Source organism: Heptranchias perlo, chromosome 16, assembly GCF_035084215.1.
Source record: "Heptranchias perlo isolate sHepPer1 chromosome 16, sHepPer1.hap1, whole genome shotgun sequence".
In the NCBI taxonomy this organism is placed as follows: Eukaryota; Metazoa; Chordata; class Chondrichthyes; order Hexanchiformes; family Hexanchidae; genus Heptranchias; species Heptranchias perlo.
In genome coordinates, this window is record NC_090340.1 from 24,269,430 (window position 1) to 24,292,529 (window position 23,100).

A 23,100-nucleotide genomic window follows, 5' to 3' on the forward strand; every position below is an offset into this window, starting at 1 on the left:
CCAACAGCGTTCTGGATCGAGCACGGGGCAGGTCTGGCGCATCTCGTGTATGTCAATATTCTTGGCAACCTCACTGGAAGTCAAAGTACCGCACGGACTACCGGACAAAATCCCAGAAGCCGCACTAAGATGTACTGTGTCTGAGAAACTGATGCCAGAATTCCAAATTTTAGTGGAAGAGAAAGACTGCAAAGTTTTGCAATGAATGGTGGTAGATCTTTGTTAAGTAAATATACATGTGAAGTACATTTACCTGCATTGTGTGTAAGGCATTTTCTACTAAAATGAGTGCATGTGGCTAAAGTGGCGTTTCCACTCTTGTGGCTAGTCAGCAATTTCTATTGGACAACACTGGCGTAAACTTATGACTAATAACTCCTTCAACTTACCCTGCAACATAAATGACTTAGCACCAATGCCACTTGAAGCACTGTAACCTTCCAGCAGGTAGTTTCACTCAGTGTTTCCTGCCACAGAGGTAAATACCTTCAAAGACAGCACTTTCATAGGAGCTGCCATTTTGATTCTGACCATAGGTGGGCTGTTCGCTCTACATTTCTGGCCTGTACTGACCTTCCCCGAAAATTGGAGAAAGTCCGCAGCTAGAATCAGAGAGGCATGGATGCAACTTTATATTAACTGTTCTAAATTTATGTTTGAGTAAGTGAGTGTTACCAAGCTATATTAACCGTGGGAGAAAGAGCATCACAATCTATCCCAGCGGTTTGTCACCATAGGTCACTGGATAATGATCTGATTTTGTTCCCTTACATTTCCCCAGGGCAATTATCTCTACTTGTTAGCCTTGCAGAGGAACTGCACACATAACTGTACTAGAGGATGTCAATTGATCGCAATTAATTTTTTAACTCACGTTAATTGCGGAAGTTATGCAGAGAATGCATAGGAAGGAATTTTAAGTTACGGCCCATCATACTCGGCCCGACTTGCTGAGCTTCTCCAGCATTTTCTGTTTTTATTCCATCGTACTTGGAGTCATCTGCAGCCTTCAGTACACCTCAATTTCTCACCATACGCTTCTGCACATGTGCGAGATTAACTTTTTAAAATCACTTGACAGCCCTAAATTGTACACAATTCTATAGTGTCTAATTCTTACACTGCCAATTCTTGAATTTCGAGGCATTGAAGCTCCTTTCACAATCCAATCACAGTTAATGCTTTCTAACCCCACCCATTAACCGGTGCTACCAAACTGCGGTTGCATTCTATATTTTTATACATTTAAAAGTACTCACAACCGCACAGCATCACAATATTTCTTCCTTCCAAATTGTTATAAAGAGCTTCTCTACAGACTGACTGCTTTAACTAAATATTGTGACAATTCACCTATTCTGCTCAGCGAGCACCAAACCTCTGCACCTTGACATTGGCTTTCCCACATAAAAACATAAGAAATAGGAGCAGGAATAGGCTATATGGCCCCTCGAGCCTGCTAGGCCATTCATTAAGATCGTGGCTGATTTTCAACCTCAACTCCACTTTCCTGCCCGATCCCCATACCCCTTGATTCCCATAGAGTCCAAAAATCTATCTATCTCAGCCTTGAATATACTCAATGACTCCGCATCACAGCCCTCTGGGGTAGAGAACTCCAAAGATTCACAACCCTCAGTGAAGAAATTCCTCCTCATTTCAGTCTTAAATGGCCGACCCCTTATCCTGAGACTATGCCCTCTAGTTCTAGACTCTCCAGTCATGGGAAACAACCTCTCAGCATCTACCCTGTCAAGCCCCCTCAGAATCTTATGTTTCAATGAGATCACCTCTCATTCTTCTAAATTTCAGAGAGTATAGGCCCATTCTACTCAACCTCTGCTCATGGGACAACCCTCTCATCCCAGGAATTAATCTAGTGAACCTTCCTTGCACCGCCTCGAAGGCGAGTGTATCCTTCCTTAGATAAGGAGACCAAAACTGTACGCAGTACTCCAGGTAAGGTCTCACCAAAGCCTTGTACAATTGTAGTATGGCTTCCTTACTCTTATACTCCAACCCCCTTGCAATAAAAGGCCAAAATGCCATTTGCCTTCCTAATTGCTTGCTGTACTCGCATGCTAACTTCTCTCTTCAGGTTTTTACAATAGTCTGTTTCAAAAGGGTCATCATCTTCCCCAGGACCATCACAAAGTGCTCCTCGGTCTCTTTCTGTATCATTCAGACATCCCTGTGTATGTAACACAATTTATTCAATTTTCAAGCATTTAAAATGCCCAGCTTTTTAAAGAATGTGTACATTATAACTTTATTAATTACAGGGTTACTTGTTATCCTTTCATTTCCAGAACCTTAAAATCTTGAAATATCTGGATCCTCATATTCTACAAGAACTTAGCAAGGACAGTTAAAAAATATGGTTTGCTTCTGACCTAACAAGAAACAAGCTAAATTTATAATGGGCAGCATACACACGCAAAGATCTCCCAATAAACACCACCATTTCTGCCTAAATGCCTCAGTGATGGCTGACTAAATAAATTACCTTTCCAATACTGATTGTTCGAGAAATAAAAGAACAAATTAAGGAGAATTTAATACTATTACCATACAGTGAAGTCATTTTTGTGCTATTCCAATTATCAGAAGCACCGATCACCGTGACAGCACATTGTATCTTTAATGCATTGTGCCACAGAGTGAATGGAGGTAGAGTAGAATCACTGCAGGCAGTAGACTTAACAAGGATAAGTGGTATGATTACTAATTCAAATACAAGGAAGCAAGGGCTATGTTTGTAAAGTGGTGGGACACTGATGTAGACACTTTTTAAACACTCAATTTGAGTTGAGAAGAAGTGGCTTAATATAGATCTTAGAGGCAAATAATCTGGTATTGTACATTTATTCTACAGTGATTCTGTATAGAATCCCCTGCAAGGTCAGCTGAAGGAGGTGGATACAGAATCAAGAGCGCCAGTAAACTGCCATATCAGAAAAAAAACTACAGAAATTTTAGTACAAACATTTGAGGACACTACAGTAGAAACAAAGAGGGAGAAAATGGAAGCTGTAAATTTGAGAAAGCATTCATATTGGATGCCATACAAATTTATTTTCGTTAAACCCTTAGCAATTCACGTAGCTGGGAGGGGTCAGGCAGTCAGGAGCAAGAATTTTGACGGATGAGGTCGCTTCGGTTTCCCCAATGTTCAACTGGAACAAATCCTGGTTTACCTATGACTTGATGGCAACAGAGAGCAATACCCTGAGATGTTAGGAGAATGTAGTAATCAACTATGTTGAACCATACAGAGAAGTCAGATAAGTTAAAGGGGGATAATACACCAAAGTAGGAGTCACAGTGGTTTTGATGTTGTCTTGGTGCCATGAGCAAGACAGAAACCAAATTATAGGGATTCAGAGAAGTAATTTTGGGAGATGTGGGCATGGAGTTGGGCTAGCTTGGAGAAGAAGGGAAGGTTAGATACGGGTTGGTGGTGGAAAGCTCAAAGGGCCAAGGATGGAATTTATTTTGAGGAAGGCAGTGATGACAGCAATTTTGAAAGAGAAGGTTTGGTGTCTAAGCAAAGGCAGCCCATTTATATTGCAAGCATGGGGGCGAGGAGAGAGAACAGCTTGCATTTATATATCGCATTTAATGTAGAAAGAACACAAGGCACTTCACAGTGGCATAAGGAAAAAATGAACACCAAGCCAAAGACGGTATTAGGAGGGGTGACCAAAAGACCAGGAGAGCATTGGAATAGCCAAGTCTGGAGGTGACAAAAGCACGGATGAGGGTTTAAGTGGCAGATGGGCTGAGGCAGGGCCAGAGATGGGCAATGTTACCAATGTAGAAGTTGGTGGTCTTTGTAATGGAGAGGATAAGGGATCGGAAGCTCATCTCGGGGTCGAATACCATACCAAGGCTGAACAATCTGGTTCAGCCTGAGACAGTGGTCGGGGAAGGAAATGGAATTGGTCAAGATGGTATGGAGTTTGTGGTGCGGGCTGAAGACGACGGCTTCAGTCTTACCAATGTGCAGCTGGAGAAAATTGTGGCTCATCCGAGACTAGAAGTCGAACAAGCAGTCCAACAACACAGTGGAGGGGTCAAGAGGGTTGGAGGAGAGGTACATTTGAGTGAAATCAGCAAACACATCGAAGTTGACACCACGTCTGCAATGATCTCAGAGGTGCAACATGTAGATTAGGAAGAGGAAACAGGCAAGGATGGATCCGAGGAGGATTCCAGGTTAACAGTGCAGGGGTGGTTCCGCCAGGACCACTCAGCTCCAGACCTCACTACAGGCTTGATCCAAACATGGACAAAAGAGTTGAATTCCAGAGGTGAGGTGAGAGTGACTGCCATTGACATCAAGGCAGCATTTGACCGAGTGTGGCACCAAGGAGCCAGAGTAAAATTGAAGTCAATGGGAATCAGGGGGAAAACTCTCCAGTGGCTGGAGTCATAACGAGCACAAAGGAAGATGGTAGTGGTTGTTGGAGGCCAATCATCTCAGCCCTAGGACATTGCTGCAGGAGTTCCTCAGGGCAGTGTCCTAGGCCCAACCATCTTCAGCTGCTTCATCAATGACCTTCCCTCCATCATAAGGTCAGAAATGGGGATGTTCGCTGATGATTGCAGTGTTCAATTCGCAACCCCTCAGATAATGAAGCAGTCCATGCCCGCATGCAGCAAGACCTGGACAACATCCAGGCTTGGGCTCATAAGTGGCAAGTAACATTTGCGCCAGACAAGTGCCAGGCAATGACTATCTCCAACAAGAGAGTGTCGAACCACCTCCCCTTGACATTCAACGGCATTACCATCGCCAAATCCCCCCACCAACAACATCCTGGGGGTCACCATTGACCAGAAACTTAACTGGACCAGCCATATAAATACTGTGGCTACAAGAGCAGGTCAGAGGCTGGGTATTCTGCGGCAAGTAACTCAACTCCTGACTCCCAAAGCCTTTCCACCATCTACAAGGCACAAGTCTGGAGTGTGATGGAATACTCTCCACTTGCCTGGATGAGTGCAGCCCCAACAACACTCAAGAAGCTCAACACCATCCAGGACAAAGCTGATTGGCACCCCATCCACAACCCTAAACATTCACTCCCTTCACCACCAGCGCACAGTGGCTGCACTGTGTACCATCCACAAGATGCACTGCAGCAACTCGCCAAGGCTTCTTCGACAGCACCTCCCAAACCTGCGACCTCTACCACCTGGAAGGACAAGGGCAGCAGGCATATGGGAACAACACCACCTGCACATTCCCCTCCAAGTCACACACCATCCCGACTTGGAAATATATCATCGTTCCTTCATCGTCACTGGGTCAAAATCCTGGAACTCCCTACCTAACAGCACTGTGGGAGAACCTTCACCACACGGACTGCAGCGATTCAAGGCGGTGGCTCACCACCACCTTCTCAAGGGCAATTAGGGATGGGCAATAAATGCTGGCCTTGCCAGTAACGCCCACATCCCATGAACGAATGAAAAAGATGCCTGTGATGGAGGTACGCTGTTGATGATCAAATAGATAAGACTGGAATCAAGCAAGGTTAGTCCCACTGAACTGGAAAACGGAGAAGTATTGGAAGAGAACGGTGTGGTCAGCCAAGTGAAAGGCTGCAGACAAGTCGAAGACTAGGAGAGATAACGCACCACAGTCACAGAGGATGTAATTTGTAACTTTGCTTAGGGCTGCTTCAATGCAGTGGCTGGAAACCTGAATGGAGAAATTCAAACAAGGCGTTGCGAGAAAGATGGGCAGATACTTAGGTGGCAACAACACGTTCAAGACTGGAGAGGAAAGGGAGATTAGAGATAGGGTGGTAGTTTGAAAGGGGTTCAAGGGTGGTTTTTTTGAAAGGGAGGAGGACAGTATATGAGGAAGGAGAACCATTTACATCAGCTAGCAAGGGGGCAGGAAGGCAAGTTGGAGAGTCGACGGTTTAGTGGGAATAACTGAGTATTCAGGACATAGGTGAGAAGGGGGTTGAGGGAGCAGGTGAGAGCTGGGGAAAAATGGAGAAGAAATTGTAGAATGATATGGAGTTAGGACTGGGGGCTGGCAGGGGGGGGGGGGGGGGGGGGGAGGGGGAGGGAGGGAGAAAAGGCTACGGTAGCCATACAGATAGTCTCAATCATAGAGACAAAGAGTTCCATAAGCTCCTTGGGTTGGCATTAAAAGGGGAAGGTGGGAGCAGGGGTATAGATCTAAAGAGGCAGTTTGTTTTTGAGGAGAACCAGACATTTTCCTTGTGGTAGATCCTGGAGCAGGAGAAGGATTTGGATGTGATGGTAACTCTTTACCTCTTGTGAAAGCACCTCCACTGGCTACGTGCACCATCCATCATTGGTAAGTCCACCTGTGTCTGGTAACTTCTCCTTATTTGAGCACACCACCCTCTTCCATTCCCTCCTACCTCTTCTTCAAAGTCCATGTTGCTACTATCCTCTGAAACCAGACACTGATTTCTTTAGGTGGTCAAAACAGATCTGGTGTTTGGCAACAAGGACATTCATAGGCCAGATACGCTGAAGTCTGCAGGCTTTTAATTTGAAGGTGCAGAGATGGGAGATATACCAGGGGAGCAGCAGTAGAGAAAACCTTGAAGTTCTTGGAGGATAAGCATGTCAGGCAGAGCTAAGAGAGCTGTTGAGAAGGTCAACAATATACTGTGAGGAAGCAGGGAGGAAGTCCTTTCCAGGGAATGATGAGGGTAGTGAGCAAAATGGACAGAGAGGAAGACGAAGCAGTGATCAGAAACAGCCATATCAATGATCAAGACTCGGCAGTGGTGGGACCTCATACGATAGAAAGATTAAGTGAGTAAGCACAGGAGGGCAGAAAAGTTAAGAGGGGACTAGGGGAGTTGGCATGAAGGTTGAAGTCACTAAGGATGAGAAGTCACATTGCAGTGGCAAAACAGAGCAGATCTCAGTCAAGAAATCAACGTTAGGCTTGCAAGGATGGTAGACAATAAGGATTTGAAGGAGAGATGTGGAAGAGGATGGTGTGCTCAAATAAGACAAAAGTGTTGAAACAGCAGAGGGAACGGAGCAGATGAAACTTACCAATGATGGGTAGAGTATGTAGGCAGGTGAGGTAGCTTCCATAAGAAGGAAGGAGTCATCATCTCTGAGCCAGTTTCCATCATACCCAGGATGTCAGTGGTCTTGTACAGGATAGGGCAGACCACTGAGTAGAATGGGCCTACACTCTCTGGAGTTTAGAAGAATGAGAGATGATCATTGAAACAGATAAGATTCAGAGGGTGCTTGACAGGGTAGATGCTGAGGGGTTGTTTCCCCTGGCTGGAGAATCTAGAACTAAGGGGGGGCATAGTCACAGAATAAAGGGTCGGAAATTTAGGACTGAGATAAGGAGGAGTTTCTTCACTCAGAGGGTTGTGAATCTTTGGAATTCTCTACCCCAGAGGGCTGTGAACGCTGAGTTGTTGAGTATATTCATGGCTGAGAGATAGATTTTTGGATTCCAGGGGAAATCGAGGGATATGGGGATCAGGCAGGAAAGTGGAGTTGAGGTCGAAGATCAGCCATGATCTTAGTGAATGGCGGAGCAGGCTCGAGGGGCCGTACAGCCGAATCCTGCTCCTATTTCTTATGTTCTTATATTAATTCGCAACATTGTGGAGGGTAATGCTGCAGCACTGGGACCCACAGTGTGGCCAGGGAATAAAGAGGAGACTCGTGAAATTTACCCCTTGTTAATGGAATGTTTGCCAGCAAAGAAGCATGAGCTAGTTTAGGTTGTTGCTCTGGGAGAGATGGTGGCTTGTGCCATAAGTGGGCACAGCAGAGGATACTAGGGCAGAATAGGAGAGCTGTGGGCACACCCAGGAGGGACTTGAGCCTTGAGTGCTGGCAGAAGAGGTTATCTGTGAACGAGTCAGAGACCTCCAAATCACCATTTTTACTAAGAGTACAGTCACAGAGTTTTATTTTACTAAGATACAGTGGTGGGACTGGAAGCTTTTAAAAAGTTTATTAAAAATTAAACTGAGTGATGAGTGGATTAGTAAAAAGGAACTGGGAAGGCACACAAATGATTGTGAATTTAACATTCCATGTCTCCTACACCAGAGACACCATTTTACAGAGCAGAACAAGCCACTGAAGCAGCATATTTCCACCCACCGGCAGCCCTGTTTCACTTTGCATCAGTACGTGGTACAATGACACACAACAGCCTATCACATCTCTCATTCCATCTTATTAGGAAGGGGACACGGACTAGCTGGATTAGGAACCGATGTCCTGATTTTTACTAAAAATAAATCTGAGACTATACTCATGGGGGCCATTAACTTAAAACACACGCACTACTTCATACAGGAGCGTGAGAAATGATGTTCCATAGCTCTGCATCTTCTCAACAAATCTCAAACAGTGCTCAGGAATAGGTATAAACATTGTAAGTGATATTGATGACTAATTTCTTTTTTAAAAATATAGTATTTGACTTATCCATAACATAACATATGTAATGTATCAAGTAACATTCATTCACTTCTACTTTACATATATCATAGTAAAACAAAAAGATATACACACACACACCTATCCAAAATAAGTGAAAACTCTCGGTTACAGATATTCATTACAGTTGGCACTCCCATCAATACCACACTGACTTGCATATAAGATGCACTTTTTTAAAAAATCGTCAACTGCAAGTTTATTCTCCTCCCTCCAGAGCGCTCAAGTTGGGGTGCAGTCTATATGCACACCAATAAGGTGTCATGCCTAATGTTCAGTGGTATTGAAACTTCTAATAGTTTCCTTTACTGCAATATAACATTTTGTGTCCTACCAGAAACGGCATCCATCTCATGGACTGCAATGCAAATCGACTGCTTTGGCTTATAGTGGGAGTTACATTTTGATATGCAAAATTATTCAGCATGTAACATGACATGTTAAAACAAGATTGCAAGCTTTCAAACAATAAGTAAACCAATACTTAACCATTATCAGCAAGGCTCAAGATTAAACCTGAACAACCAAGGGAATAAATGGCAAAAGAATGATCTATCAATATAATTCTGTACTATTTCTATTATTTGTTAATCTACTAGCACATTATTTGTGTTAGCATATGCTAAAACATTTTATGCAATAGCAGCACCATCTTTCAGAAGTTAGAACAGGAAGGATGACGTTTCAGAAGTGTGAGTGTTTGCAGAAAAGTTTACAGCACTGATTCAGATGGTACCTTAAAAGTTCATTTTATGATGATCTGTTCCAAGTAAGGTAACTGAGACTAAGCTGAACCGATAGTAATTAGTTTGTTAGCTCTTTTCTTTAAGAGTAAAGCTACCTAGTAACACAATAATCAAGATTGCCAACACGTTGAATGTTAGTGCACATACATTTTTAACGTAATACCAAAAATATTAATTCAATGAATATATTATGAAATTTTTGGCCATATCTACCGGTATAATGACGCAGAACACAATTATTCTCAAGGAAACGAAACTAAAAGTGAACTGTCGGACGGTTAAATGTATTCACTCATTACCCAACATAAGTCAAAAAACCTGCCGGTGTAGTCGGTCTGTTTTTTAGTAAACAGAGTGTGTGGGTGGGGGTTAGTGGTGCGAGGAGATAATTACTTTAAACCAGAAACCGAGTCTCAAATTTCAATTCCCAATATAAAAACGTAAATGAGAACAGCGAGAAACCCGCCGTCTATCGGGAGTCAAGAGTGCCTCCCTGCTCCCACCGACCCGGAGCCTTTCCTGGTCCGATCCCACAACCGCAACCAGTTCGCGCCGCGAGTCCCGCCGCCGCCACACGGCCGCTCTTCAGCAAACTGCCGGCGGCCGACAAGGGGCTGGGAGTAGGTCCCCGATACGGGAGGGAGCAGCTCCCTGTCCCGAGGGAACAATCCCGAGCTCCCTGTCCCGAGGGAACGCGATAACTAATCTCCGGGCATGGCCGACCCGAGGGTGAAGCGCCGGATGAGGCTGCTATAAGTACCGGTAACTGAAGCCTGGGCCCCGGTATAAAGCGAAACTACCCCCGCCCCCGGTTCCCTCTCCCCCTCCTCCTCTCCCCGAGGGACCCAGTGTAACCTCCGCTTCTCCTCCCTCCCGGGGCCTTCAGTTTAACTGTCTCAGCTCCCGGCTCCATCCTTACCGGAGACCCGGTCTAGCTTCAGCATGTCCCGCAGGTGCTGCGTGGCGTTCTGAATGTCCATCTTGGAAGTGGAGTTTGGCGGTGGCGACGCCATGGCGGCGGCCCGAAAACGAGAGTGTGCGCGCGCAACCGCCCCCTAGAAACTGCCAGGAGCGCCACCGGTAATAGTGTCCCTTCCGGTGTAACCAGAACTCTCCCTCCCTCACCAAACCCCAGCGCAACGTGACCGCCCGCAGGATCACAACGCTGCTTATCCCAAAATCATAAACTATTACAAATATTAAGTTTGGACGAAAGGGAAAATTAAAGGAAGGCATTTCAAGCCCATTCAATTTTTTTTTTACAGAAAAAAGGTTACACTGGTATTTGTTTAAAGACGTTCTGGGCAACCCTATTTTTTTCTTGAAGGTGAGAGGATTAATGATCATTTCTGTTATCATTGTAAGTTCTTTTTAATCTTTCCTTTTTCAGTGATCTTAACTCCATCTCCCCGCATTGATTCCATATCCCTTAATACCCTTGGCCCAACAAAAATCTTATTAATCTCAGTTTTGAAACCTTCAATTGACCCCTAGCCTGAACAGCTTTTTGGGGAAGATAGTTTCAGATTTCAGTTACTCTTTGTGTGAAGAAGTACTTTCTGACATCACCCCTGAATGGCCTAGCTCTAACTGTAAGGTTACGCCCCCTTTATTCTGGATTCTCCCAATGGAGGAAATAGTTTCTCTCTATCTACCCTGTCAGCTTGGTGCAAACGGTGCTTCAATGAGCTTGGGGCCAGAGTACACTTTGGGGACACGGTACAGAGAGTTTTTTTAACGTGCATCTGACCTTGAAGTTCACAAAGCACTCCAATAGTGGAAACATATCGCTTGAATTTGTTTAAAACTTGTGCCACAGTAATGGCGTATCTGCGGTGTACACCATTGTTATGGTGCAGAAATTCTAGGAAATTATGGCCTGAGTGACTTATGCTGTTATGTACACCACATCATAATTTGGTGGTACTTTTGTGTTGCTCCATAGAGACCCTCGCCAGAAAAAAATTATCAGCAAATTATCATAGCTCTGCCCTTTCCATTAAAATCAATGGTGAGATCGAGTTTGCTGAATAAATTAAGACCACTGCTCTTTTTGATGTGTATTAATGACCTGGACTTGGGTATAGAGGGTATAATTTCAAAGTTTGCAAATGACACGAAACTCGGAAATGTAGTAAACAATGTGAAGGATAGTAACAGACTTCAGGAGGACATAGACAGACGAGTGAAATGGGCAGACACATGGTAGATGAAATTTAACAGAGAAATGTGAAGTGATGCATTTTGGTAGGAAGAATGAGGAGAAGCAATATAAACTAAATCATACAATTTTAAAGGGGTTGCAAGAACAGAGAATCCTCGGGTTGCACATATACAAATCTTTGAAGTAGCAGAGCAAGTTAATAAGACTGTTAAAAAAAGCATATGGGATCCTGGGCTTTATTAATAGAGGCATAGAGTGCAAAACCAAGGAAATTATGCTAAACCTTTATAAAACACTGGTTATGCCTCAAATGGAGTATTGTGTTCAATCATGTGCACCACACCTTAGGAAGGATGGCAAGGCCTTAGAGAGGGTGCAGAAGAGATTTACTAGAATGGTACCAGGGATGAGGGACTTCAGTTATATGGAGAGACTGGAGAAGCTGGGGTTGTTCTCCTTAGAACAGAGAAGGTTAAGGGAAATTTGGTAGAGGCGTTCAAAATCATGAACGGTTTTGATAGAGTAAGTAAGGAGAAACAGTTTCAGTGCTAGAAGGGTCGGTAACCAGAGGACACAGATTTAAGGTGATCGGCAAAAGAGCCAGAAGCAATATGAAGAAACATTTTTTTACGCAGCAAGTTGTGATGATCTGGAATGTACTGCCTGAAAGGCTGGTGGAAACAGATTCAATAGAAATTTTCAAAAGAGAATTGGATAAATACTTGAAGGGCAAAAATTTATAGGACTATGGTGAAAGAGCAGGAGAATGGGACTAATTGGATAGCTCTTTTAAAGAGCTGGCATGGGCACGATGGGCTAAATGGCCTCCTCCTGTGCTGTACTTACTATAATAAATGCCACTGTGATCACCACAGCCACTAAGACCATTGCAGAATGGCGCTGGAGAGGTCAGAATCAGTTAAAGTATTCAGTCACTCATCCGGTTGCCTGACATTTTTACTGTCTTGTTCTAGGAACGCTGTTGAAATCTTAAAACTCAATTATCTTTCCTTAGGGGAGTGATGCAAATACCTTTCCTTTCTTCATATATAATTTATTTTTGGATTTGTTTGAGGGAGGATTGATTTTGTGCTTATAAAATGAAGAAAGCCAGAGCAGAATATTGGTCTGAAATTTGCTGCAATGGTGATATTGACAAAGAACACCATAAATCAGACCATTGTGCTCCCCGATCCTCCAGTGGTTAAATCGGGCCACAATTTGCTGAAAAAATAATTAGAATATGCCGCAGCGAGCATGGCAGGAGATTGGGAGCGGCGCCACCAATGTCTGATACACATCCAAGGGGCAAGATACAGAATGGAACAACATGCAGGGCAGGCTCCCAATGGGATCTCCATCATCAGGTGGGGGCCCACTGCTCTGACAATCCTGGCAGGAGCAGGGATACAGCAATAGGTAGGACTCCCCACCCTATTTCCTGCCATTATTCCATCTGATTTTAGACAGGTGTCCTGAAACTCCTACTTTTTTCTCACCTTTTGAAAATGGGCACTCCAGCCACACTTTGCCTCTTTTGCCCCCAAAGTACTATGAAAGCAGGCACTCCTGCCTTCTAGAGACTGATTGATAAGCATCAGATTTGGGTGTATCAGCATGAGATGATAACCTGCAACACACAAGCCCTCAGTCGGCCACTTGTTCACAGTGCTCAGGTGCAAATACTATGCTATATTCCATGAATTCGATGCAATTCACATCTCCTGACAATCTCATGTCTCATAGCATCACTTAGTCTCTTCCCCCATACTCGCTCTCTTAGACCTGGAATTGCTTGCTTTGTCTCCTGCTTTGTTGCATCTCTAATTGATATCCTTAAACTCGTCCCTCTGCGATCTGTTGAGGTGTTCAGTCTCCAGCTGACAGCCGATCACCTGGTTTGGTGAAACGCGTCCAGTTGACTTGTGCGACACATCCGTCTTCCCACCAACTCAGTGGCTTCCGGCACTCATGAGGCTACAAAATGAGTGGTGCCCATGGCCATGACTTAAGGTCCTGGTTTTGGTCAAGTAACCACACTGTTAAGTTATAATCTGCACTGTACATCGGATCTACATTGAAAAACACAACAAGCACTTTACAGCTAGTCACAGTAGCAACGTTTCTGTTCATATTTCTCTCCCCCTTCCACCTAAAATGGTTGGCTATCAATTCAAATACTCTTCATGAGTTGTCCCAGAGCATGGTACATTGGCGAGACCATGCAGACGCTGCGACAACGGATGAACGGACACCGCGCAACAATCGCCAAACAGGAAGGTTCCCTCCCAGTCGGGGAACACTTCAGCAGTCATGGACATTCATCCACCGACCTTCGGGTAAGCGTACTCCAAGGCGGCCTTCGAGACACACGACAACGCAAAATCGTCGAGCAGAAATTGATAGCCAAGTTCCGCACCCATGAGGACGGCCTCAACCGGGATCTTGGGTTCATGTCACGCTACACGTTACCCCACCAGCGAACAAATGTTATCTGTTTTTAATATAACGGGTCAGTTGCTGTCTTTTCTATGTTTCTACCTCTCTATCTCTGTTTTTTTTTGTTTGTTGTTTTTTTTGGTGATTTGTATATTCTGAGACCTGGCAGGTAACACCTGTCTGTCTGCACACTGATTGCCTTGGCAACGGGCAGTTGAAAAAACTGTCTGTAATCACCAAGCATTGTTCTGTGAATTATAAATGCGATTTCATTTAGAGGATTTCATTTTCACATCGTTCACCTGACGAAGGAGGAAGCCTCCGAAAGCTTGTGAATTTAAAATAAAATTGCTGGACTATAACTTGGTGTTGTAAAATTGTTTACAATTGTCAACCCCAGTCCATCACCGGCATCTCCACATCATTAAAATTTGGAATAAGGATAGATTTAATAAAGGTATTTTGTACAGAATTATGGGCTGTATGAAGTGGTCTCCCATTCACCAGTCTCATAGTCAGACGCCCCTTTTAACCAATTCAATAGCATCCCAGTGTCTAGGAACATAGGAACAGGAGTAGGCCATTCAGCCCCTCGTGTCTGCTCCGCCATTTGATAAGATCATGGCTGATCTGTGATCTAACTCCATATACATGCCTTTGGCCCATATCCCTTAATACCTTTGGTTACCAAAAAGCTATCTATCTCACATTTAAATTTAGCAATTGAGCTAGTATCAATTGCCGTTTGCGGAAGAGAGTTCCAAACTTCTACAACCCTTTGTGTGTAGAAATGTTTTCTAATCTCGCTCCTGAAAGGCCTGGCTCTAATTTTTAGACTGTGCCCCCTACTCCTAGAATTCCCACCCTATCTGTTCCCCTTAATATCTTATAAACTTCAATCAGATCACCCCTTAACCTTCGAAACTCCAGAGAATACAACCCCAATTTGTGTAATCTCTCCTCGTAACTTAACCCTTGAAGTCCGGGTATCATTCTAGTAAACCTATGCTGCACTCCCTCCAAGGCCAATATGTCCTTCCAAAGGTGCGGTGCCCAGAACTGCTCACAGTACTCCAGGTGCGGTCTAACCAGGGTTTTGTATAGCTGCAGCATAACTTCTGCCCCCTTGTACTCTAGTCCTCTAGATATAAAGGCCAGCATTCCATTTGCCTTCTAGATTATTTTCTGCACCTGTTCATGACACTTCAATGATCTATGTACCTGAAGCCCTAAGTCCTTTTGGACATCCACTGTTTTTAACTTTTTACCATTTAGAAAGTACCCTGTTCTATCCTTTTTTGGTCCAAAGTGAATGACCTCACATTTGTCTACATTGAACTCCATTTGCCACAGTTTTGCCCATTCACCTAATCTATCAATATCGCTTTGTAATTTTATGTTTTCATCTACACTGCTTACAATGCCACCAATCTTTGTGTCATCGGCAAACTTAGATATGATACTTTCTATGCCTTCATCTAAGTCGTTAATAAATATTGTGAATAATTGAGGCCCCAAGACAGATCCCTGCGGGACTCCACTAGTCACATCCTGCCAATGTGAGTACTTACCCATTATCCCTACTCTCTGTCGCCTTTCGCTCAGCCAACTTCCTAACCAAGTCCGTACTTTTCCCTCGATCCCATGGGCTTCTATCTTAGCTAACAGTCTCTTATGTGGGACCTTATCAAATGCCTTCTGGAAGTCCATATAAATAACATCCATTGACATTCCCCTGTCCACTACTTTAGTCACCTCTTCAAAAAATTCAATCAGGTTTGTCAGGCACGACCTACCTTTCACAAATCCATGCTGGCTCTCTCTGATTAACTGAAAATTCTCGAGGTGTTCAGTCACCCTATCCTTAATTATAGACTCCCGCATTTTCCCCACAACAGATGTTAGGCTAACTGGTCTATAATTCCCTGGTTTCCCTCTCCTTTCTTAAAAAACAGAGTGACATGTGCAATTTTCCAATCTAGAGGGACAGTTCCTGAATCTAGAGAACTTCGAAAGATTATAGTTAGGGCATCCGCAATGTGCTCACATACTTCCTTTAAAACCCTGGGATGGAAACCATCTGGTCCTGGGGATTTGTCACTCTTTAGTGCTATTATTTTCTTCATTACTGTTGCTTTACTTATGTTAATTTTATTGAGTCCCTGTCCCCGATTCAATATTAGTTTTCTTGGGATTTCCGGCATGCTATCCTCTTTTTCGACTGTAAATACTGACGCAAAGTAATTGTTCAACATGTCTGCCATTTGCCCATTGTCAATGACAATATCCACACTTTCAGTTTTTAAGGGGCCAACACTGCTCCTGACCACCCTCTTTTTCCTAATATAACTATAAAAGTTCTTCGTATTGGTTTTGATATCCCTTGCGAGTTTCTTTTCATACTCTTTTTTTGTAGCCCTTACTATCTGTTTTGTGACCCTTTGTTGAGGATCTGTGCCATTTTTTGCCTTTTTGTATGCCCTTTCCTTATGTCTTATACTGTCCCTTACCTCTTTAGTTGTCCATGGCTGTTTTTTTTGGCAAGTAGAGTTCTTGCCCCTCGGGTATAAACCGATTCTGTTCCTCCTTTTCCTTTGTCTCATCGTTGATGCTCCTTCTCTTCCTCCTCATGTTTGTGCCTGCTACCTTATAAATGTGCTAATCCCTTTCTTCCTCTAACACCAATCTACATATTTCAGCTTCATAATATTATTGGCTTACCTTTCCCTCTGCTGCCAGATGAGTTCATGTCTTTCTGAGACCTTGTGCTCATGGTAACTGTTGTTTACTTCTGATAACAGCCTGCTTAGTCTGTGAGTGATATTTATCTCACTTTAGCTGCCACCAATTGGTACAATTCATGATTTTTTCCAACACTTTTATCTTCTGTTCACAACAAATAGGCGGTTTCCATAATCAAGTGGCTCTCTTATGAGATTCGACCTGCGTCATTATATATTCCATGTCTGGGATAGTATATCCAGGATTAACAGTTATCCATAATTACAAGATCGACTACTGGAGTTGGATGTCCACCACTTTTTCCTGACTCTTTTGAAAAGCAGAAAACAACCGGCAGTCAGAGCAATGCATACAGACTAAAATAAACAGTCAGATTTATTTGTAGGTTGAACAATAAATAAAATCAGTAAGACGCAGCAATATTTTGAGGGTACAATACTTAAAAACAGTCAAAATAGAATAAGTTCACAAGGGGTTAAAATAATCTTATTGGAACATATCTCTTAAAACAGTTTGATAAGCAACAGGACTTTTGGATAAAGAAGTCTTTTAGGAACATAGGAACAGGAGTAGACCATTCAGCCCCTGAAGCCTGTTCCTCGATTCAATTAGATCATGGCTGATCTGTATTTCAACTCCATTTACCCACCTCGGTTCCGTAACCGTTAATACCATTGCCTAACAAAAATCTATCAATCTCAGTCTTACTTTTGTATACTGTTACAATTCAATGTTCTATTTGGATAATGCAAATTTTGGTTCAGTCATGGAGATCAGATCTCTAAATAGACTAAAGTCTATTGGAGGGGTCTACAGATTTAAAAGGGTAGATTTTCAACTTGCCACCCAAATGTAAAACTGGCATTGCGGAACCGCCACCTGTTATAGAAACTGTCCAATATGAAAATCGGGCAGTTTCTATAACAGAGTTAAAAAGCTAACCCAAGCAATCCAAAAGTCAGACCTGCCAATCATCCTTGATAAACAACACAATGCTCGAATGTATTACATATCCTGCTAATAACCAACTGCTCACACATTGTCCAGGTCTCATGTACCTTCTAATGTTTTGACCACATAGATAATTTAATTAGCGCCAAAAACAAAGCCCCTGTATTCTGGCTGATTTCAAGATCAATGAATCTTGCCTGATTCTGTTGACATTTCATTGTAGGGTTTCCTCTTCATCGTGCCCAGGAACGCTCTGTTTCCAGGCACACCAAAGGGAAAATGGGGGCGGGAACCCATTGTATCAGGTCTCTGCCCCCACAACACTACCCTGAGATTTCCAGGGGTTCCCCAAATCGGAATCATTGGGTCTGTGTTGGCGGATGCTGCAGGCCCAGCATTTGGATGCAGATGAGTCGGGAGCGGTTTTCCTAAGCCTTCTATCTCACTTCTCTCTGAGCTTGTCCATGGGGTTCCCAAATGGAGGGGCACCCCAAAAAAGCTAGCAATGGGGCTTTGACCTCTCAAAGGAGAGGTTCCACAAAGAATCCTAGGGCAGCCTAAAGACCCATGAAGGCAGGTAAAGTTAGTTCATTCTTTCCTGCCCCCAGCACTATCTTCGGCCCCCAGCAGCAGCCAGAAGGTGATGCCAGTGGCCGGGAGCACATCCACAGGCCCGCAGCAGTGCTGCTCTTTCTGTCCCCCATTTGCACCATCAGGGGACAAGTTGCACCCAGAGGCTGCCAGGCCATGGAAATCGCCCAGGTCAGGAAAATTGAGGCGACTCCTTGCCTCACATGTGTAATGCATCTCCATTTGTGCCTGCCTGGCTCTTAGCGGGGGTCCAAAAAGGAAAATTCGTCTCCAGACCTCCATTTAAAACTGGTTAAGGAAAGGCAACTTCCAGTTTAACTTAGCTGTTTCAGAACTGTATGCGATTAAAACAGAAATCTCCCTATTTTGTCACAATCATGCCTAGCTACAAAAGTAGTGATAAAATAGATCACATTAATTACCATGCCACAAGCTTACTGCCCAGATTCGCAAAATTGTAGGAACAGTCCTCGGTAATGAATGGCTATAAGTTTCTCCATATGTTAGATTTATCACACAGCCAAAGCCGTATAGTCACTGTGACCTTGCCTCTGGGATAAATGTAATGCATCGAGGAACTTTGAGGCCATAAGTCAACACCTCAGCCATTAACAGAAGAGAAAGTCTAAAGAATTATCCCTCGGGTGTTGAGTGAATGAAATACTACGAGCACAGACCAATAGAAATCACTCTGGCTTCCCTACTCACAATCTTAGTAAAGCATTCAAATGTATCAACCACTAGTTCTCCTTGCCAAATGTATGTGCTGTAGGTATGTTGCTATTAGCTGATTTCATGGATAATCTACTGGGCAGAAACGAAGTTGTAAAACAGTACAGATTATTGTCACAGCCTATGCCGAAGTTTACAGTTTACTCTAGGGATCTATCATTGGTTCACTGCTGTTCCTATCTTTGGTTAACTGTCAACTCAAATTTACAGGAAACAATGATTACAAGGGTTGAAAATTCACAGCCCTTTTGGTACATCCCTGCCATAGCTCCAGCAGGAGTGCGATCGATTTGCTGCAAATTAGGCCTGTATCCAGATCTCAGTTTTGCATGGGAGTTTCCTGGTGGCAGAGGGCAGAGCCTCTGCCCACCCCAAACCAGGCCATCACGTAGAAGGGGTGGAACCTTCCAAAGCTGTAAATTTCTACGTCCCAAACCTCACAGTTAGCTGGTGGTTAATCAGTAGATGGTACATTGGGTGAGACCTGGCATACCAAGTCACCAAATGGCAAGAATGGGGACTTAAAGAAAGAAAGACTTGCATTTATATCGCGCCTTTCGCAACCTCAGGACGTCACAAAGCGCTTTACAGCCAATTAAGTATTTTTGAGGTGTAGTCACTGTTGTAATGTAGGAAACACGGCAGCCAAATTGCGCACAGCAACGTCCCACAAACAGCAATGAGATAATGACCAGATAATCTGTTTCAGTGATGTTGGTTGAGGGATAAATATTGACCAGGACACCGGAGGTAACTCTCCTGTTCTTCTTCGAAATAGTGCCATGGGATCATTTAAGGCCACCTAAAAGGGCAGACGTTGGTTTAACGTCTCCTCAGTAAGACGGCACTTCCAACAGAGCAGCATTCCTCAGTACTGCACTGGAGAGTCAGCCTAGATTTTTGTGCTGAAGTCTCTGGAGTGGAACATGAACCCACAACCTTCTGACTCAGCGGTGAGAGTGATAACCACTGAGCCACAGCTGACATAGCTGGAGGTTCAAGTCTGGATCAAGGCCTGGACTGCAGAAGAGAAAAGTAATTTTTTTTGATTCAGTCCCTTTACAAAGAGTGGCTGCTTTCTGAGGGAGCCCCGACACCTCCCCCCCCGCCCAGTCATGCACACTTCAGTTGAAATATACAGTCTCCTTCAGCAGGCAGGCACCCCAGATGCATCCCTAATGGCGCACGTGCCAGCCCGAGGCACTTCAATGAAAGCATAGGCTCGATTTTCGGAGGGAGGCGGGTTGGCAGCGGGGGATCGACCGGGCGCATCGGTAACGCACCCAGTGAATTCGGGGTGCTCCGCACGCGATCGTAGCCTAATTGAAGGCACTTACCTTGGCTTCCGGGTTTCGCGCTGGAAAGCTGCGCTGCGGGCGGACTGCGCACCCGCATCATAGGCTGTCAGCTGGAGGAGCCCTATTTAAAGAGGCAGTCCTCCACTGACTGATGCTACAGAAAGGAGTCAGAATTACAGCATGGAGCAGCCCAGGGGGAAGGCTGCTCCCAGGTTTAATGATGCCTCACTCCAGGTCCTGCTGGATGGGGTGAGGAGGAGGGGAGGACAGAGATCTTCTCCCCGGCGGACGGGAGGAAGTGGCCTGCCTCTGCCACCACGAAGGCCTGGCTCGAGGTGGCAGAGGAGGTCACCTGCACCACAAACATATCATGCACCCGCATACAGTGCAGGAGGCGTTTCAATGACCTAAGTAGGTCAGCCAAAGTGAGTACACTTACTCATTCCCCTACACTCCGTCTGCCACATCACCGCCCCCACCCCACATCTCCTTCTGCACTGCCAACACTACTCTGTCACTTCACTCCTCACACCCACTCAAAGCTCATCCTCATCTTACCTGCACTTACTCACCTCGCCAGTACTCATCCCACCACTAACACTCAACCCAATCCTCATACAATCTCTTGGCTCTGTCTCATACTCACCCTCTCATGCATCTCTTTCATGGTCAGCCTCACTCAACCTGCCACTACCTGTGCTGCAGACACAGGGCATGCATCACATATGTGCAGTAGGCAGTGTAAGGCAAACGTGTCGTGAGCATGAAGGGGATGCACAAGGGTGTTTGAGGTTTTGTCATGGTTTTTACTTATATTTGATTTCTGATCAATTCACATTACATATTATATTGTCACCACTACTGCCACGTCTTTGCAAATCTTGTCTGGTTTATGCAATAATGCCCCTTCCTGAGGATCACCATGAAGACCCACACCTGATGCCATCCATTGTATCACTGCAGAGTGGGTGTAGGTGTATTTGTAGGGCTCTTTTGTGCAGACGACTGAGAGACGCCGGCCATGTCCCCGGTGGCACCCTGAAAGGATGCGGAGGAGAAGTTGTTGAGGGCATTGGTGACTTTGACAGCGACAGGTAAGAAGATGGTGCTCGGGCCAGCCGGGAGCAGCTCAGCATGAAGGAGGCTGCAGATGTCCACGACTACATGTCGAGTGACTCTGAGCCTCCGTGTGCACTGCTGCTCGAGAGGTCCAGGAAGCTGAACCTCAGTCTGTAGAACCTGTGGCGAGTCTCTCTGCGGTTGCCCTCCCTCCTGCTGTACAGGTGGATGTGTCACAGCACTCTGTTGTGGAGCTCCACGTGTCAGAGGTGGACGGCGTTGTCGGCGAGGCTGGTGATGCTGTTTGTCCTCCGAGGAGGTCATGACTGCAGCTATGGCGGCCCCCATCCGCAAGATGTACGTTTGAGGGGGTCCGCAAGGTAGGTAAATGTGTCTGCACATAGGGTTGAGGTTGCAAGTTTGTGAATTTTATTGTTAGGAGGAGGGTGGTGGAGGCCAAACTTTGTCCAAAGTGACAGAGTGGTCTCCTGCAATGAGTGAGGGTCTCCCCCCCACCCCCCCCTCAGCTGTCAAATGGACCTTTGCAGCTGCCACAGGCTGGTGGCTGCAACACGTCCATTTCAACTGGGAGTATTTCCCCCAGTACGGGAAACATGCTCAGTTGATATGAAAATCCCACCCCTCCTAAAATATCCTACAAATCAGGTCTGCAAACGACCTGAACTATCTAATTAATTGGTTTAAGTGGGATCCCGCCGGCTTTAATTGCCGTTGGGAGTCCCGCATGTGGGGGCTGCGGGCGCATCTAAGCGCATCACTGGGGAACCCGGAAGTGGGCGGGTTGGAGCCGGGCTCCGGACCCGCCCCGGGAATCCCCGATTTTCGGAGCCTCCTGCCACGAACCCGCCGTCTCGGATGTCCGAAAATCGAGCACCATGTCTCCAACCTTGGAGTCAATGCCAGTGGTCACGGACAGGCACATCCCAGCACTTACACCAAGATGCAGCTGCCATGGATTTTCAAGCTTTGTACTCTGTTTATTGATGACACCTGGCTATACATATCATACCAGTCACCGAGCCTGCTAGTCCTACTTCTCTGCTCTTTCCCTGTAGCCCTGCAAATTTTTCTCCTTCAGGTACCTATCTAATTCCTTTTTGAAAGCCACAATTGACCCTGCTTCCACCACCCTTTCAGGCAGTGCATTCCAGATCCTAACCACTCGCTGCGTAAAAAAGTTTTTCCTCATGTCGCCATTGGTTCTTTTGCCAATCACCTTAAACCTGTGTCCTCTGGTTCGCGACCCTTCCGCCATGGGAACAGTTTTTCTTTGTTTACTTTGTTTAGATCCTTCATGATTTTGAACACCTCTGTCAAATCTCCTCTCAATCTTCTCTGCTCTAAGGAGAACAATCTCAGCTTTTCCAGTCTATCCACGTAACTGAGGTGCCTCATCCCTGGAAGCATTCTAGTAAATCTTTTCTGCTGTATCTCTAAGGCCTTCACATCCTTCCTAAAGTGCGGTGCCCAGAATTGGACACAATACTCCAATTGTGGCCGAACCAGTGTTTTATAAAGGTTCATCATAACATCCTCGCTTTTGTACTCTATGCCTCTATTTATAAAGCCCAGGATCCCGTATGCTTTCTTAACCGTTTTCTCAATGTGTCCTGCCACCTTCAATGACCTGTACATATACCCCCAGGTCTCTATGTTCCTGCACCCCCTTTAGAGTTGTGCCCTTTAGTTTATACTGCCTCTCTTTGTTCTTCCTACCAAAATGTATCACCTCACACTTCTCAGCGTTAAATTTCATCTGCCATGTATCTGCCCATTCCACCAGCCTGTCCATGTCCTCTTGAAGTCTATCACTATCCTCCTCACTGTTTACTACACTTCCAAGTTTTGTATCATCTGCAAATTTTGAAAT

At 44.8% G+C, this 23,100-nt stretch overlaps 1 protein-coding gene across 3 annotated transcripts in view; it reads right to left on the reverse strand.

The window, feature by feature from the left end:
- edc4 (enhancer of mRNA decapping 4) overlaps positions 1–16,651 on the reverse strand; it is an 88,773-nt gene extending 72,122 nt beyond the window's left edge. For 2 of the 3 annotated variants that reach the window (XM_067997823.1, XM_067997822.1), the window contains exon 1: positions 10,153–10,284. In XM_067997823.1, coding sequence (XP_067853924.1) covers positions 10,153–10,246 — 94 coding nt within the window. In that variant the 5' untranslated portion in view covers positions 10,247–10,284. Of the gene's footprint in view, positions 1–10,152; positions 10,285–16,557 lie in introns of those variants that run through there. The other variant, XM_067997824.1, reaches the window with a different exon arrangement.
- Between the last annotated feature and the right edge of the window lie 6,449 nt (positions 16,652–23,100).